At 49.1% G+C, this 16,624-nt stretch overlaps 1 protein-coding gene across 1 annotated transcript in view; it reads left to right on the forward strand.

Annotated features, from left to right (window-relative positions):
* Ttll8 (tubulin tyrosine ligase like 8) overlaps positions 1-14,466 on the forward strand; it is a 66,182-nt gene extending 51,716 nt beyond the window's left edge. Inside the window, exon 14 of the mRNA XM_021184001.3 lies at positions 14,143-14,466. Coding sequence (XP_021039660.1) covers positions 14,143-14,175 — 33 coding nt within the window. The 3' untranslated portion in view covers positions 14,176-14,466. The remainder of the gene's footprint in view (positions 1-14,142) is intronic.
* The last annotated feature ends 2,158 nt before the right edge of the window (positions 14,467-16,624 follow it).

The following is a 16,624-nucleotide window of genomic DNA, read 5'->3' on the forward strand; positions in this document are numbered from 1 at the left end:
GCCATCTCCCTGCCTTAATGTTTCAATGCACAGAAATGATTCGTTTCAATACATTTCCATATCTGCTTTCCTTATAATTAGCAGTTTTTCACTTTGGGAATTGTTCATATAATCCAAAGTTGTGAAATCCTTCTGTCTCTTCTAAAACACTATATTATTTCTCTGTTCACGCTTAGCTCTGTATTCCACCTATCTTCAGTATCTGAGTGTAGAATGTCATATGTGGGAGCAAACATCCATTGCCTTTTCTATAGAGATATTCAAATTCAACTAAGCCAGGGAAGTGGCTGCAATATGTGCCATATACACATATATACGTACATACATACATACACACATATATACACATATATGTGTGTATACATATACACATATATACACATATATGTGTGTATACATATACACATATATATACACACATATACACACACAAATATGTGTGTGTGTGTATATATATATATATATATACACATATATACACAGTCAGGGCTCCGTGCTGCAGTAAAGCTGGTAGCTGTGTGTGTAGCTGTGTGTGTAGGGTTATGCCTCTGTAATGGAAGTCTGCTCTCCCATCTATTTTACTAGCCAGGTTTCTTTGGTGATAATGCTCCACAAAGACCCACGCCAAGACAGTGGCTTCCAAATGGTCATTTCTCACAGGCCAGCTGGGCCTCCTCTGGTCCTCTTAGGGAAGACTGCGCTGGGATTCGGGTGCAGGTTACTCTTGTCTGACTCTCCCTCCCGGAAGCCACCAGTGGACGTTACCACTTCCACCATTTTTCCACACTGGCACCGCCTCTGCAGGAAAAGGAGAGGAACCCATCCCCTCCACATCTCTGAGGCTCTGGAGTTCACTGCAGTCACAGCTACAAAATCAGCCTCCTCCTTCAGTCACCCACTGGCAGCTTCTGTGTGAGGGGCTGAGTGTGAGAGGGACAAAGGCCCGTGGAGCTGGATGTCTGGGGCAGGAGCCCAGGCTTCACACTCCAGGACGTTGTCGGTCAGTCAGAGCGCCCGGGTGCAAGTTCACCTGGAGAAGGTGGGTGTGGTGGCACCAGACCCTGAGGAAACCATCCCAGCACCAAACAAGGCTGGGAACTGGATGGGGGGCCTGGGGAGCCTGGAGTGCCCTTGAAGACATCAACTACTGACCAGTTCAGACAAGCAAATTATACCCAAGGGCTGTTTCTGGGTGGTCTGTGAACTAAGGATGTTTTTTGTTTTTAAAGGATTGGAAACAAAAACAAAACAAAATGTGTAACGGAGTCCACGTGTGGCCCACTCCCCCAAAGCCTAAGATAGCTGCCTTGGTGTGGATGCTTGCTTACGGTGAGCAGAGCTGGATGCAACTCAGGTCAGTTTCAGCACAGAGGTCCAGACAGAAGCCACAGGTCCGCAGCCAGAGTGTACCCACAGTGGAGCGTCTCTCAGTCACCCTGAGAGGTGCCTGACCTCCGTGCTCTCAGCATACCACAGAGATCGAGGTAACATCAGGGCAGAGTGGCTTCCCTCTGTGCAAGGAATTCAGCAGGAGGTTTACATCCACAGGCCACAGGTCTTTTTAAAACAGAGGCCTCTACTGAGTTCCAGGCTTAGCTGGGAGGTGACAGTCCTGTCTGGGCCAGTGGTAGTCTTGATAGGGTGGTGACCCTTGGGTTGGCAGGCCTTCTGAAAGGCTGGTTAGTACCAACTGGACCCAGCAGAGAGCCTGTTTCACCGTGAGCTTCTGCCTGAGTGACACAGATGACATGATGAACCATAGCCCCTCCACACAGCAGTCTTCTTTGAGTAGGTAAAGACATAACGGGTCGTGAAGCATGTGCAGCCTGCCAGAGCTACTGAACCACAGCACAGTCACTGCCAATGGCCAGATCTAAGGTGGGGACACTCAACTAACCTTTCAGGTCCAAATGGAGTCAGCCCATCCATGAGGAGGCCAGACAAAGGCACTTTAAAATCTGGGCTCTGGAACAGATCGGGAGTAGGTATAATCTTCTCAAATGGGTAACTACCCAAAGAGCTCTCTAGAGCCAGTCCTGCATATATGTACTTGACTGTGCACTTCTGTTGGCAGCTCCTCTTACTGGTCATCATTAGAAGGGACCCCAAAGTGAAGAAATTGTAGCAGCCTGGTTGCAGAATAGGCTAGAAATCCAGCCTCCAACAAGGGTGGCTTACTTGATGGCTGCCTTAGTGGGTAGAAGGAATGACTGGGGGACTTGGCCTCACAGCCTTGGGATCGAATCAGTGTATGATTTCTCCTACTGGGCCAAATGACAGGGAAACAAACTGAGGGACAGTCTTCCGGTCCCAGAGTCCCCTCTCTGAAAGTAACAACCCTCAATGGGAGGCTGACACCTGAGATCCCAGTAAAGAACTCCTGCCTGCAACCCCATGGGGAAGTTGTGGCAAAAGCCATTCCCCTCAACTCTTGGCCCAGGAGTCCCTGTCCTACCCAATCTGAGTCACCTAGCCCTGTTTTGCAGTTCTGAGTTCTGGGGCTCTCACTGTCCCAGTGGGCTATGGCAGGTCACATACCTAGGAACTCCTGAATCCATTGCTCCCAGCTCCAACGTCCACCTATACAGTTTTCATCCACACGAAGCTCCAAGCCAATCAGCAAGTCTTTGCTCCTGTGATCGTTTGTCTCAGCCTCTGGCCTGCTTGGCCCAGGCCCAGACTCAATCATAGCCACAGCCTTTCAGCCAGGATGTAGTGGCATCATCCCTTAGAAAAGGATTGAGCCACAGGCCTAGCCTGTCCACGGTCTGTGTCCGTCATACTTGATGCCGCACGGATCTAAACACAAGCTCACTTCTGCTCACTAGAGCACTGGGGAACTTCTCTCACTAAGAGGCTGGTGGTGAGAATTCCCTGGTCCTTCCGTGCCACAACAGCAGGGCTGGCATTAACTTTCCCCATCCATATTTCTAACCTGGCAGACTCCAGCCAAAGACAAGTTCGCTGGGTCACAGAGGAAGGATTTCTGTGACTCGCTACTCAAGTACAGGGGGTACAGTAGGTTTGTGTCAGCTCTGGGGGGCAGGGCATCACTAGCTGTTAGTAGCAGTGAACAGCCTGCTTTTTGTCCCAAAGGAAAATATTGCCTCCTGCTTCAGAATTGCTTAAGGCCAAGAGGACACTGGGAAATGGCCAAGGGAAGAGTAGCCAGACTGACATTTGGGGTACCTAGAGGAGTTTTTTCATCTCAGAATGCAGAGGACCCCAAACAGTCTCTCCTTGCCTGTGCAGGCCATCTGTGTGAACATACATCATATGCCCTGCCTACATTCTCCCCTAACATACACATCGTTGTGTCTACTCCTAAACTGAGGCATGTCCCCACTGTGTGCTTTAGTTTTGCTAGCCAAGTATTTTCATTGCTGCATTCTGTAGCCTACTCTCTTTGCCCCTTGTGGTGCCACATCCCACAATGTTTGCATCGTCCTTCTGAAGCCTCAGCTGGAGTTCAGACTCCATGAGGGTCCCTAGGTCCCTCCCAACCTTCAAGGAGCCCAGTCACCCAACTGGACAGCATCGCGGCTTCACTGCTCAGCCATATCTGCCACCACTGGACACTGTCATCTCCCAGATGTTCCCCTTGGGCCAAGGACTGGATGAACTCTGCCCATCAGGAGCCTTGTATCCACAGAAGCTAATGGTCCAATGGTGACTTCCCAGCCAAGACTGCAAAGGCCTTCAGACACATGCTGCTCCAAGAGCCACTCGGGGAGGCCAGCCATGAAGCTCTCCAAAATGGCACCTGCGCTCCAGGGCTCCATGCACATCTCCTATGGAACTGTTGCTGCCTGTCAGTCCTCCATGGGAGACTGTTACTGCATGCATGCTTGTCTTCGCCAGGCACCAGGCAGAGAGCTGGGCTGCCCCACTCTCCTGTGGATGGGACCAGTTTCCTTAACTCCTTCTTCAAACGTTCCAGCTGAGCCCACAGTATCCCGCCTCAAGCCCTTGTGGTCAGCACCGGGGCACTACACACCTCACCAAGGCCTCCTCTTTCTAGAGTTGGGTTTCCCTCACCACCTGTCATTTCAAAGCTAGCACACACCTAGGAATCAATTTTACATGTGAGTTGTGGGGGTCGTGATCCCTCTTTCTCCGACTGGTGTCAATCGGGCATGTTTGTCCCTTGAGAACCAACCGAGCCGGTATACTTAGACCCTCCCAAGGAATGTGGGAGAGAGTGAGTTGCCTGGCTTTTCCAGCTGCTGGATGAAGAACTGCATCACACAGGCAGCTGCTCCTGATCCTTCATGTGTCCAGATGTATTTCACAGCTGGCTTGTGGAGCTGAACCAACACTCCACTGGGGTTTCACTACCGGAGTCCTGAGCCTCCAGACCACCTTGAGATGATGCGTTGTCCTACTGCATTTAATTAGCTCTTGGTTGTCCTCAGTAGTGTGCTTTGTTTTGAAAAGCAGAGGCCTAGCATACCTCTCACGAGATCTTTTTCTGAGGCAGCTGGTGCTCTCTAGTGCCTAAGAAATGGCCTTCTTTTCATGGTGTATTATGGAACAAAACTCACATGGCAGGAACAAATTTCTATAGAGAGTAATAGGTTCTTGCACGACAAGCCTGTGCGGCTGGGATTAGCATAAGGAACAGTTTTTCCTATTCCTCGTGTCTGGGGGATGGCTACCATTTAGCTTAAGTCACCATAGGTGGCTTTTGATTGTCCCTCACCTCGAAAGGGAGACGTCACATAGCCAGGCATGGCTGTGTCTAGCCTCGAGCTGATGCGCAGTGGCATATCTCCTGTCCAGGTCACAGGCTCATCTTCACAGCTGAGCAGACCTTGTTTTGGTGGATAGGCAGGCAGTCTTCCTATCCTGCTATTGGAAGCTAGGCTGCTCTGACCATCCCTCCTCATATGACCTATGCATTCGCTTCTTACTTAGGCATCCAGGGCCACAAGTAAGGCTTGTATTTCACTTCTGTAGAAACCCACTGTTTCCATAAAGTGGCTGCAACATTTTACACCTGCAACCCTGAGCATTGCGGGACATGATTGGTTTTGCCCTCTGATTGACCCATGCTAGTACTTAATTGTGGTTGTATTTTGTGCTTCCTGGTGTGTTATAGCATTTGTGTCCCTACTACTAAACTCCTGATGTAAACAGCTTAAAGGAAAGAGTTACTGAGTTTATCTCAGGCCTTCACAGACCATCAGTCCATCATGGTAGAGACTATGTATGGAGCAGAACCACTAACTTCATGGTACACAGGAAACAGAATAGACCCTGACAGGAAGGGTAGGGCAAGCTATAGCCCTTGGAAGACAAGCCCCCATTGACCTACCTTCTCCATCCAAGCCCCACCTTCCCTAGCTCCACTTACCTTTAACTCTAGGCTGGGCTACATCTCAGATGGTAGATGCTCGCTTGCACGAGATCCCCAGAGCATGGAGGCACTTGTCCTAGCACTGAAGTTTGCAGCCAGCCTGGAATATGTGAGATCTTATCTCAAGAAGAAATGGGTTTGACTCCAGGAACGGACTGAATCCTCCGTTAGATCCAAGTGCCCATGCTGACTGTCTCTGGCGATACCATCCCTAACAGAACAGAGGTATGCTTCACCACTAATGGCTCTTACCTGTCAAGTTGACAGTCAAGATGACTGTCACCCCAGATGAGTAGCCATCCCCAGTGTAGCTCTCACTAAGTCTTTTCTCCATCTTTAAATTGGGTTGTTTGCCCTTTGGTTTTTGGCCTTATAGTGTTTTCTTATACATTCTGTGTGTTCACTTGGCAGATAAATGTGCTGGCAACTGTCCTCCCAATGGCTTGCCTTTAACCCCTTCTTAGTAATCTCTCTCTCTCTCTCTCTCTCTCTCTCTCTCTCTCTCTCTCTCTCTCTCTCTCTCTCCCTTCCTTCCTGTATTGGAAGCTACACCCCAGTGCACTACACAGCATCTTTGTGATGAAAGTATATGTTATCCATTTGTTTGCAAGTTTCCTCTGGTGTGGCTAGTGCTTTGGTGTCCCTTCTAAAAAAAAAAAAAAAGACTCAGCCTGCCCCAGGGACGTGAGGACCCTCCTATGCTTCTTTCTTGAAGCCTCTGGTGTTGGCTTGCACACTGTAGCTTGTTGACTCATTGAGAATGTGTCTGTGCACAGTTCAGGGCTTGGGCTCATTTGTTCTCCCGTGACCAGATGCTTCAGCACGGCTATAAAAAAAAAAAAAAAAAAAAAAAAAAAAAAAAAAAAAAACCAGTCATAGCCAGGTGTGGTGGCGCATGCCTTTAATCCAAGCACTCAGGAGGCAGAGGCAGGCAGATTTCTGAGTTCAAGGCCAGGCTGGTCTACAAAGTGAGTTCCAGGACAGCCAGGGCTATACAGAGAAACCCTGTCTTGAAAAAAACCACAGTCTTCCTCCAGAGGGCTGCAGCATCTCTGTAATGACTAAAGTCTCTGCAGAGGTGGTGGTGCACACCTGTAATCCTAGCACTTGAGAAGTAAAGGTAAGAGAATTGACATGTGTTTCAGGCTGACCAGGGTTACATAGGCCCTGTCTTGTAAAAAGGTGGGGTGAGGGGAGGGAGCTGGCAGGGAGCTGGTTCAGTGTATAAAATGTTTGTTGTATGAGCATGAGGATATGAGGTCAAACGTCCAGCACTAGACAAAGGCCAGGTGTCGTGGCACAACATGCTGTAACCTCAGTGCTGAGGGCAGCAAAGATAGAAGGATCCCCCGAGTTCAGGGCCAGTCTAGCAGGAATGGAGAGCCCCAGATTCATTCTCAAAAAAAAAAAAAAGGTACAATAGATAGAAAAAGAAACCCACCATCATCATCAACCTCTATCCTCTGTACATGCCCACAAGGACACCTGTGCTTGTACACACACACACACACACACACACACACACACACACACACACACGAGTAGACTCTTAACTGGACATGATAGTGTATCCCTGAAATCCCACTGTAATCCCAACACTTGGGGGAGGCTGGAGCAGAAGTATTGCTGAGAGTTTGAGGCCAGCCTCAGATACAAAGAGAACCCTGTCTCAAAAGAGAAACAAAAACAAAAACAAAAAACAAAAACAAACAAACAAACAAAAAACAAAAGCAAACAGAAAGCTTCTTGAATGAGCCAGGAATTTCATCTCTTCCACTCCTCAGTCTCTTTACCAATTGTTTGCCGATTCCACATCGCTTTCATTTTTATTAAATGTATTTTAAACAGATCTTGTATATACGAGTTTCCCAACTTTGTTCCTTTTTCCTTCAGTGAGTTTTGAATTTGCATGTAAAGTTCCAAGATCAGCCTGTCAATCTCAAAAGGACCTTAGAGGTTTTTACTGATATGGTATCAAATCTGTAGACCCCCTTGAGGAAGAACTGACTGCCCACGATGGAAACTTCAACTCTGTGTTGAGCTTACTTACGTATTGGTAACTTGATATATGTGTTATTTGGGGTATAGGCGTTTTTCATTGAATGTGTTCTTAGGTGTGTAGTGTTAGCCTCTGAGAGTGAGCTACTGACCAAAAATACTAAGAAACTTTGAAAGCAATGGTACAGCGCACAATGTAACAGTATGTATATTCTGTGTAACAAATGAAAATAAAAACAAGCGAGACTTCACCAGGCCTCTTTGGATTTATCATTCCTGATGATACTTTTGCCGGCTCAGGAGACTTAGTAACTCTAGGCTTTCCCCTGTTGCCAGCATCTTCTTAGTTCCTAGTTAGCACTTAGCATTAAAGTTATAGTCCTGAAAATGTTTTACACACACACACACACACACACACACACACTCACACACACACACACACACACACACACACACACACGTCAATGTGGCTTCATTTGAAATCCTGATTTTTCCTTACTTTATTGATATATGGTGATACTTTTCTAAATACATTTTATAAATAAATTTTGATGCTTTAAAGAATGATATTTGGAATTTCACTTTCCGGTTGTTTGTGGCTTTAACATAGAAAGTACAATTGGTGGCATACCTTGGCCCCATGGTCCCCAAGTGCAGGTGAGTCCGCTGCCTAGTTCTGCTACTTCCTAAATCTCTTTGGATCTCTAGCCACCATGTCACCTGCAGCTTGTCCTCCTTTCTTGGTGGCCTCATACCGCTGTGCGTTGCTCCAGCATCCTAAGAGTGGGCAGATAACCATTATGAGTCGACCTGAATAAGAAGCTGGTCTCTGCAGAGATACTGCCTGGAAGGAGTGTTGCAGAGAAAGCATGCAGGTCGCAATGAACTGCACCAGGGAGGTCAGAGGAGACAAAGAGTTCCAAAGGAAAAGTGAGACGTTATGTCAGGACCAGTAGTGGGTAGTGTCAGTTGAGAGACTAAGGAGCTGTAACATTTTCTGAGAAGAGTCCCAGGGTCCTCTCTCTCAGCCCATGGTCCCAGCAGTCTCCTGAGATGGTACTGTGTGAAAGGACCCCTTCTTTACAGCGTCCTAACTCGCTTGCTTTCTTCCTTCCTTCCTTCCTTCCTTCCTTCCTTCCTTCCTTCCTTCCTTCATTTTGCATATTGCCGAGAACTGGCTACTGACATTGGCTTACACTTCCAGGCCATCGTCCATCACTGAAGGAAGTCAGGACAGGAACAGCAGGAACTTGAAGCAGAAACCATGAAGGAATGAATACTGCTTGCTTTCTCTCTTCAGCTCGTGCTTATCTAGCTTTCTATTATAGACCAGGACCACTTGCGTAGGGAATAGCACTGCCCACAGTGGGTGGCTCACTCCCCCTGCCCCCCTGCCTCCCCGCACCAATTAATAATCAAGACAATTTGCCACAGACTTACTCACAGGCCAATATGATCCTTCAATTGAGTTTCTCCTCACAATAGACTCTAGGCTGTCAAGTTGACGAGACTCTTAAGTTATGTGAACTCTTCTCTCGTCTTGAAAAATGCATTAGTATGGGGCTTCGATTCCCTTAAGCTGACTTGTTACTGATCAAAAACCAATTGCCTGTGTGACTTTATTATATGACCTTTGTTCTGAATTGCTGCATCGATTAACTTCTGTAAATATTACATTCAGAGCAAATAACATGAACACCCTCGACGGCTGAGTGTTGTAAGTAGGGTCAGATTTGTCTGTAGCATTTTAGAAATGTGAGTTGTTTCTTTTTGTCATCTCTCTCTGTCAGTTGCTAAGCATGATCAGCATCTCTGGGGACCTGTCAGTTTCATCCAACAAGTCTGCTCATTCCCACCTTATATTTGCTGGTTGTGAACTTACTTTGATTAGAATTTTTCTTATGTTTCTCTTTTATCTTTATCTAATCTCATGCCTTAGACCAGTGTTCTCAACTTTCCAAATGCTGTGACCCTTTAATACAGGTCCTCATGTTACGTGATATCTCCCATTATAAAAATATTTTGTTGCTATTTATAACTGTAATTTTGGTGTTATAATCTAAATGCCTGATATGCAGGATATTTGCTGTGTGACCTCTGTAGAAGTCTGATCCACGGACTGAGAACTGCTGCCTTAGACATTTCTGTGTAAAATAAATCCAGCATCCGCATCATATTTCAAGATATGCATTCAATATTTACATTTACATATCTAGCTGAGCTCTGTTGAGAGCCAGGGCTGAAGAACACACAACCTCAGGACAGTGTAGCCTCAAACAGCACATGCGGACATCTCCCCAGGTCAGGCCATGAAAGTACAGAGATACTTGAGTGCTGTGGCTTGGGATACCGTGCCACAGCAACAACCGAATTCATTTGTCCCTGTGTTCATCCTAAAGCTGTGTGGGAGGAGAGCACACACAGGTGCCAGGAGGGGCCGCTGGAGCCACTGGGGCAGGATTGAGGACATCCAATGCTGATCTTACCTATTTCCCTTCATCCACCTGACCTTGGTCTCTTTATTTCTCTGATCTTTACTTTTTTTCTTTTCTGAGAGAGGGTCCTGTGTAAGTCTAGACTCAAACTCTCTAAACCGCAGAGGAAAACCTTTGACTCCTGGTCCCTTCATCTCCTGGAATGTTAGGATTGTAGGCATATATAACCTTGTCCAGTTTCTGCAAAGTGGGGGATTGAACCCAGGTCTTTGTGCATGTTAGGTGAGCACTCTAACAGTGGGGCCACACCTCCAGATCCTCTCTGTGTTTCTTTCATTCTGTGTTCCTCCTTCTGGTTTAGAGGTTATTAAGTCTGTCACTGATGTGTTTGCAGTACTTGAAAATCCTACTTAACCAAATTCCAAAGCAAGAAAAGTTGTGGCTTTGCCTCCTACCCAGAAAGCCCAATAGCCTTGAGGCATAAAGAAGTTCCTCTGGTAGACTTTTTGCTCTCATTGTCAACTGACTGAGTTACAACTCAGCCCTGCAATGCCTCTTACACCACAGAGACAGCACCATCATTATTCAGTCTGTTTCCAAATGTGCCTGCCTCTGTCCCTCTTGACTTCTGCGTGGGTCCATGTGTCTCAGACTTTCAGAGTAGAATGCTTTTATTTGGCTCAGGCAGCATCGCCCAGTGAGGTCCTGGCATGATCGGGTGACTGAGTGGTCTCCAGTTGTGTTTATGACCTGTACCACACAGACAGGCAACAGCTGCCTGCTCTCAACCCACCCACACTGTGCCTACAGAGCTCTGCCTGCTTTCAAAAAGCCAGTGTCTGGGTTTCCAGGGTGGCCAGGATGGTTCAGTGACTAAAGGTGCCTGCCACCTAGAACCTGCACAGTAGAAGGAGAAAACTGGCTTCCTCTAGTTGTCCTCTGACATCCACACATGTGCCATGTCACTTGTGCCTGTATGTGTGAACGCTAAATAAAAGTAAAAATAAATAAATAACAAAAAGAAAATCAACAGCACCATCATTGTCCCTTCCTATGGTAAGCTGTCAGGCTGTCAATCTTCCAGTCGTCGGTTCATCCAGGGATGTGGCTTATTCATTCATCCTGGATTGTTTGGGCTTCTAGAAACCGTGCACTGAGCCAGGTTGTGATAGCACATCCCGGTACTCAGAAACAGAAGCAGGCGAAGCTCTGTGAATTCAAGGCCAGCCTGGACTACATAGTGAGCTCCAGGCCAGCCAGAGCTACGAAGTGAGAGCCTGTCTCAAAAACAAACAACAACCGAGACTGCAATGTCAACACTGGCCAATTAAAACCTCTTTAAATCTTGCCCCCAATGCCCCTCTCTCGGACTTCCTGCTAGCCTTTGGTAAACCTTGCCAGTAGCTAGCTGCACACAATCCCCTTCTCTATTGTCTGAGCTGCCTGCTTTCTGTGTTGCCTTTTCAATGATTCTTTGTTTCCCTTCCTGTTAATTCCTGCCACTCCAATATCAGCTGTTTAGGAGTTCTGCCTTTGGGGGCTGGGGGGGTGTCATTTAATTGGTAGTTCTTGCCTAGCGTGCACACAGTGCTAGCCTCCCTGGCAACAGATAAACTCCAAGAGACCGAGGCAGAAGGACTAGACGCACCTTCAGTTTTGTAGATAGTTCAAGGACAGCCTAGGATACAGAAAACCGTGTGTCAAAAGAAGAATACCGTGACTTGTGTTTTAATACAATCACTGGGCTGTTGGTTGGGCTGTAGCTTAGTGGATAGAGGACTTAACCAGAGGCATCCCTGTTTCATATCTGACCGCACATGTGCATGCCCACACCTGTTCATCACACACACACACACACACACACGCCTACCCTGGGGTCATCTTCATAGTTTATTTTCTCTTGTGCCTTCAACACTGTCTGGAATTAACAGGGCTCATGCTCTGTGTCTAATTGTCTGGTGAGTCTAATGATCTTACCTGGCTTGTTCTTTTCAGCAACATCTACCCGAACTTGTTTAGGTTTTACTGTGAACTGTTTTCTTTATCAAATGATTAGTAGAGATCGTTTGCATTCCTTCCTGGGTGCTAGTTCACCCTTCACAGAACAAAGTCTGCTCCACTCCCACCAGAGCCACCTCAGGTGTCTCTCTACTTCTCCACCAGCCAGATAAGACTTTGTCTTGCAAATCCACAGACAGTCCGACTTGGCCATCCCCTTTTCTAAGGATCTCTCCTTCAGTTCTCTGGATCAAGGGCAAGGGTGAGGCAGGATGGAGGAACCCTTTGTGGTTTCTGCTTTACTGGGGCAGGGATCTCTTTACCCCAGAGGATGATTTTCTGTCTCCTGTACCCCAGGAGACCTTGTAGCTGGCCTCCTTTGGCAAAGCCTCAGAACAGAAACCTCATAGGTCTCTCTCCTCTTGCTCTTTCTGCCTGTGGGACATTGCTTTCTGCTCTCTCAGCTCCCGCTGACTTTACACTGTTGTTTCTCCTATCTTCTGGCCCACATTTGTTTGGCTTGAAGGCCACTTTACATGGATGCCTCCCTAAGCCCAGGGACCTGCCTTCTTAAGTATGTCTTCCCAGCCTCTACTAAGGTCTTGTCTAGTGGTGTTCCCCTCTCTGCTCCCTCCCTCAGGAAGGCCTAGGTTCTCTGGGTTGCTAAAGGCAATTTGCCCTGCCTTGGCTCCTTGACTTGGCCCTAGCTAGCCTATTCTTGTTTCCTGACCCTGTCCGAGAGGACACACACTTTATAAAGTGCAAAGCTCCTGGCACTGAGTTTGCCACCCTTGGCTTTATTCTTGGTCACCTTCTGGCCTGGCATCCAAGGGTCAATGACTTGGGCCACACATGGGACAGGGACTTGGCCCAAGCCAACCCCAACCCCATGGGCTGTCTGAACAGCTGCAGAATAGCAGCTGTTGGTTACCCCTGACTTCATCTCTCAGGCCCCTGTGCCCACCTCCTCTATCATGGTCATGCCGGGACTCAGCATTCATATATATCCACCCAGGGCACGAAGGTCTGGGGTTTCAAGGGTCCTGTTCAAGTGTCCTGGAACAGCTTGGACATTAGGTCTCCCTTGGGCACCACCTCCAGGAAGACAGTAGGTGGGCAACGATCTGGAAGAAAGACTAGAAGGAAAAGGCCAGTTTCAGGACCAGTAGGAACCTTCCCTGGGAAGGCAAGCCTTTTAGAGATGGGAAGATGTTGCAGTCCTCTTGCATTCACTGAGCCCTAGATCCTGCCCTCTGATGCCCTGCTGCCTTGGCCTCCCAGAGAGAATCCTGGTAGTGGTATCTAGCTTTCTACCCAAGTGGGAATGGTGCCTCCTGTTCTGATCCGAGCCCAGCCGTACAGTGTAGCACAGGGACTCAGCCTCCCTACACCTCCCAGTATGCCTTGGCACTGCTCAATGGGAGGCAGGGTAAGGAGGGATAAAATGGAGTCATTCCCAGCCCTTGTGGTCCTTACCCCGGATTACCCTCCCTCCCTCCCACACACACACTCCGTGGCCCGTTTGTCTGGGGTTTCTGAACGCTAGCAAAGGTGGGGTGGCATCCACGAAGTGAGTACGGTTGGGTCCCTGCTGGACTTTCGTTCTGTGGGTAGTGAAGGTGTGAAGTGGGTTGTGCCTTTTTACACTCTGCCTTAGAATCACGGTCTCCTGGACCGAGAAGTCTGATGGTTGGGCTGGTGGGCGTGGTTTAAGGGCATAATGGGCGTGGTCTCAGAATGCGACCAGTGTAGACAGTAAACCGGTGTGGTCCTTGAGTTCACACTCACCAGGGCAGAAAGGACTGGCGCAGGAGACATAGTTTTCCACTGTTGACACGGTTCAGAACAAGTGAGTGGGGTGGAGAGGTAGGGACGGAGCAATGGTCCTTCAGGCAGCCCAACGGTGGAAACTGTGGCTGTGGCCATGGATGTTGGGGCGTTGGGGATGGGAGAGTAGGAGGAGCTGTAGGGCGGGTCAGTGGGGTTGGGGCGGTGCGGGCAGCAGTGAGTTGCAGGAATGATGGCCAATAGATCCGGAGGAGGGCGTGGCATTGTGCAGTGGTGGTGAGGCAGTGGGCGGAGCAACGTCTTGTGGGAGCACGAATGAAGCGGTGGATGGCGACAGAGCGGTGTGAACATTGAGATAGGGCAGTGGACAGACGCATTAGTGGGATGGGGGAATGAAAACAAGGGAATGGGTTGGGGCAGTGGACGTGGAGCAGGGGAAAACAGTGGGTTGGGGCAGTGGGTGGTGGGAACACAGCAGCGGGTGCAGCAGTGGGAAGGGCACCGGGTGGGGGGTTGCTCCCCGTCGGGCCGGTGGGGCGGGTCTCAGCACCCCTTTCCTCGCAGGGCTTCCGTGTGATCTCCAAGCGCCGTGCCTAGTTTGCTGTGGCTTCCGCCCGCCCCGCCCTGGCCCTGCAAGCTTCTCCCTGCGCCTTGATACCGCAGGGCGCCTTCTGCTGCTGCTGGGGCGGTGGGCGGCCAGGCAGCTGGAGGAGCCCACGACGAGGACCAGGATGAGAATGAAGACGGGACCGAGACGCCCCCAGATCATGGCGTCTCTGCGGGAACCGACACATAGACGAAGGACCTTGTATACAGAGCTATTTTACAGAAATTGCGAGTGGCAGTATGGTATTTCTTGTGGAGCCTCACCCTCTCCTGCGCCCGCACCCCGTCCTCCTCCTTAGTCCCTGGGCAGACATTCATAAGCCCGTTACCGCTAACCCCACGGTGACTCTAGCCAAAAAACAAACAAACAAACAAACAAAAAACAGAGGGGAGACCCTTCTCTGGCACCTATAACAATCTCTCCTCTCTGAGGGTCGCCCCTTTGCTGCTGGGTGTCTCCCACTTGGGAGAGTCCCTAGCAGGACACTCATTCATTTATTCAACAAGCCTGGCTGTGTAGGTCCCCATGCTTTGCACTCAAGTATGGGTGCTAGGTAAGGGGATAGGAACAGGATGCCCACCTTTGGGGTAGATCCCTCAGATTCTATTACAGTACGATTTTGGAGCCCTCTGGTGTTTAAGAAACCAGACAGTCCCTGGACACCCAAGAATGGGAAAAGCCCCAAGTCCTCCCTGTACTCAGGCTGGGGTCCCTAAGCTAAGGGGGTCCTGACAGAGAACAGAGCCAGCTCTTAGGGACACTGGAGGTTTGCTAGTGTGTGAATGTGTACCCCAAAAGTTCATGTCTTGGAAATTTGTCCCCGGCACAGCAGCACTGAGAGAGGAGCGCTCTGCCAGGGCCTTTGTGGACTGGTTTAATCCTTTCAAGGATTAAGTTAGTTGTCTTGAGTATAGCTTTGTTATAAAGGCGAGTTCCCTTGGGTATGCTTGTTCAGTCTGCATGTGATACCTCCACGTGTCATGGAATAGCACAAAGCCATCAGACACAGCAAACACCAGGCATTAGGTGCTAGCCCCATTCTCTCAAACTTTCCTGCCTCCAGAACCATGAGCTAAATAAAACTCTGTTCTCTCTACATTTCCAATGTGTGACATTTTGTTTGGACAACAGGAAATGAGCTGAGAAGGAGAGCCCTTGGCCCCTTGGCCCTAACCTGGAGAGAGGGTGTGCAAGGGACAGAAGTAAGGGGTCCTTTAGTCCTCTCTCTAATGCTCGTTCTCTCTCTATGCCCTTCCTTGCTTCAGAAGGTTCACTTAGGGTCCCTTGCAGCCCCTTCTTCATGGCATGATGCGTTCACAGTGGCAGATGTGTCACCTGACTGATTGGTCTGGTCTGAGCTGACCATAAAGTCTTGACAAGAGTGGACTCACAGGGGTCTCCTCCGCCTTTCTCTTTACTCCTGTGAAACTGCCTATGAGATCATTATAAGGCCTCCGCCTAAGCCACAGCAGTTTCCACTGGAACCCTGGGATCACACAGCTACAGGAGGGCTCTGGATAGCAAGGCCTTTCAGAGCTGGCCTTCTTAGTTCCTTCAGTCCCACCCACTGCCAAACCACATTTCCATATGGAGGCTGTATTGGATTTTGTCTGGGACTGTGGCCACAGGCCAGCAGGGTTGCTCCCTCCCCGTTTTCTTGTCTCAACAACAGTGCCCTATATAGTTCCATCAGTGACCACAGAGATTCCCACCCACCAAGTGCTGGTCTGGCCCAGATGATTAAAGGCCTGATCTATGGGCTCTGGCACTCTTGGCTGGACTGGCATGGGGATGGAGTCCCAGGACATGGGTGAGGCCAGACAGTCGGGCCCTAGCTGTGGCCTCTGCTTCTGTCCCCCAAGCCTGAACGCCCCCACTGAGCACGCTTCCCAGATTCCCCTCCTGACACAGATTTCTGTGTTCTCCCCTGGTCTGCTGCCCTCCACCCTTCAGATGCCTGCGGAACAACCATCAAGTGCTAAGGCACGGCCAGGCCCAGCATCCTAAGATCACTGAGGTGTTCGCCTTTCTCTGTGCTTTCTATGTGCCCCTCACATGGTACGGTGGCCTCCCAGGGTCAGAGTGGGAGCAGAGAGTCCCTGTCCTGCCCAGGAAGAAGCTGGACATAGGGCCCTGGGGTGAGAGGGCTTTTAGAGTGAAAGATGTAACCAATTTAGTGCCTGATACCCAGATCTACAGGCTGGACAGATCTGAACCCCACCCCCTTTTTTTTCTTTTTCTTTCCTATTTATTTATTTATTTGGTTTTTTGAGGCAGGGTTTCTCTGTGTGGCCCTGACTGTCTTGGAACTACCTTTCCCTGCCTCCTGAGTGTTAGGACTATAAAGGTATGTGGTGCCACCACACCTAGGCAGACCTGGCTCTTATTTTCCCCTGTGACTTGACACCTAGCAGAGACTCAGGGTCTCCATCTTCTAGG

This window comes from Mus caroli, unplaced genomic scaffold (genome assembly GCF_978045245.1).
Source record: "Mus caroli unplaced genomic scaffold, Mus_caroli_1 scaffold_16, whole genome shotgun sequence".
Classification (NCBI taxonomy): domain Eukaryota; kingdom Metazoa; phylum Chordata; class Mammalia; order Rodentia; family Muridae; genus Mus; species Mus caroli.